Source organism: Bombina bombina, chromosome 7 (assembly GCF_027579735.1).
Source record: "Bombina bombina isolate aBomBom1 chromosome 7, aBomBom1.pri, whole genome shotgun sequence".
Classification (NCBI taxonomy): domain Eukaryota; kingdom Metazoa; phylum Chordata; class Amphibia; order Anura; family Bombinatoridae; genus Bombina; species Bombina bombina.
Window position 1 is genome coordinate 617,728,822 of NC_069505.1, and position 1,956 is coordinate 617,730,777.

General features: G+C 32.7%; 1 protein-coding gene across 1 annotated transcript; it reads left to right on the top strand.

Annotated features, from left to right (window-relative positions):
• The first annotated feature begins 653 nt into the window (after window positions 1-653).
• Window positions 654-1,640, top strand: LOC128636731 (olfactory receptor 1G1-like). The gene has a single exon (XM_053689715.1). The coding sequence runs from the start codon at window positions 654-656 to the stop codon at window positions 1,638-1,640; it is 987 nt and encodes a 328-aa protein (XP_053545690.1).
• The last annotated feature ends 316 nt before the right edge of the window (window positions 1,641-1,956 follow it).

A 1,956-nucleotide genomic window follows, 5' to 3' on the forward strand; every position in this document is an offset into this window, starting at 1 on the left:
AATACTAATAAACAACTTAGTATTTTAATATAAAATATACGGTTATGGGTAGAAAAACAACTGTGCAGTACACTTTCCTTATTTATCTTGACCCTTTCCATGTAATTTATCTCTAAATATTGTGGCTTTTCTAATTATAATTAAACAGAAAAACTACTTTGCAGGCTTAACAAGGCTAACCCTGTTGTATATCTTTCCCTAATTTAATTTTGCAGGTAACAACTGGAAAAAATGCACTCTATACTAACATAATCAATGTGGTTAGCCTTGTCAGTTGCAGGCTCAAGCTGAGATTGTCTCCTCCAAAAAAAAAGGCAAATGGTGGGTGGAAATTAGCTATTGAAAAACAATTGTATCAACAAGATGTTATTTTGTTTTAAAAATGTTTAGACTTGGATGACATGTTATTCTATAGCAAGACAGATGTAAGTACAAGGCGTTTACTATAATTTAATTAACTTTTCAGTAAATATACTGGGACTTATTTTGTAAAAAGATCATGTTGATGGTACACAAGGTCCAAATGTTCTTTATACTAATGTTAGTAAGAAAAGGGGTAAAATAAAATAAATTTAGAACACACACAGGTATCAATATTAAATAAAAAATAAAAATATTCTTCATGACATAATGAAAAAATAAATAACATCTCCATGACAAATAACAATTTATTTCTCCCTTTTACCAAAGGAAATATCCCAAGTGCAATTGTAACAAACAACACATCACTAACAGAATTCTTCCTAGTGTCATTTTTTGCTACCACAAACAACCAAGCTGTAGTATTTACAGGAGTTTTTATCATGTATCTGCTGGCTGTGCTTGGTAACCTAATGATTACTACAGCTGTGTGCCTGGTATCTCAACTTCACACACCAATGTATTTCTTCCTGTGCAATCTGTCAGTTGAAGACATTGTGTACGTCTCTACGGTTTTGCCCAAACTACTGGTCACCACCGTCACCGGAGATATCAGCATTTCTTTCACAAGCTGTATTGTACAGATGTTTTTCTTTACATTATGTCTTGCTGTAGAATTTTTTATATTGACCTCCATGGCTTATGACCGCTATGTGGCTATATGTGTTCCTCTAAATTATATACTCATTATGAACAAAATGGTGTGTATCCTTTTAGCCTTTTCCACCTGGTTCCTTGGAGGGATAATATCATTAATTTTTACTTTGATGGTGACTAACTTGACATTCTGTGATGTACAAGACATTAACCATTTCTTCTGTGATCCCCAAACGGTGATAAAGATATCTTGCAGTGACACCACAAACATTATAATGTTTACCAGTATTGCTGGTGTGTTAGTGGGATGTTGTCCTTTTATACTCATCATAACCTCGTATATGTACATCATATCAACCATTCTGAAGATTCAGACCTCAGGAGGAAGAAGTAAGATGTTCTCCAGTTGCTCCTCACATCTCATGATTGTCATTTTATTTTATGGGACTGCTGTAAGTATGAACATGAAACCAAAGACTGAAAATTCACAGAAACTAGATATAATTCTCTCCTTACTTTATATTGCTGTGGTTCCAGTGTTAAATCCACTAGTCTATAGCTTAAGAAATAGAGAGGTTATGAAAGCCATGGAAAAAATGTTCCAAAAAATCATTACATTTTAGAATAATGTCCCATTTTTTTCATATATTTTTATTGAGGTTTAAGAAATAGGGTACAGTCAATACAAATTAGCAATACATTTAAGACACACAAAAGAATCAGAAAAAATGTAATTATAACAAAGTTAACTGATCTCACAGTAGTGCATATAATCATTCATTGATCAAAAGAGTAGAAGGAAAAAAACTTGTTTCTATTTGGAGTATTACAAAACAAATACAATACAGATTATTTCAGATCTTAAAAAAATATCTGTATATGATGGTAAGAAACAATACTCCCCTCTGGGTGGACCGCTGCCTTCTTACAGTCTCTCCC

Excerpts from the sequence above, each read along its gene's own strand:
- LOC128636731 (XM_053689715.1), top strand. The coding sequence starts at position 654 with ATGACAAATAACAATTTATTTCTCCCTTTTACCAAAGGAAATATCCCA.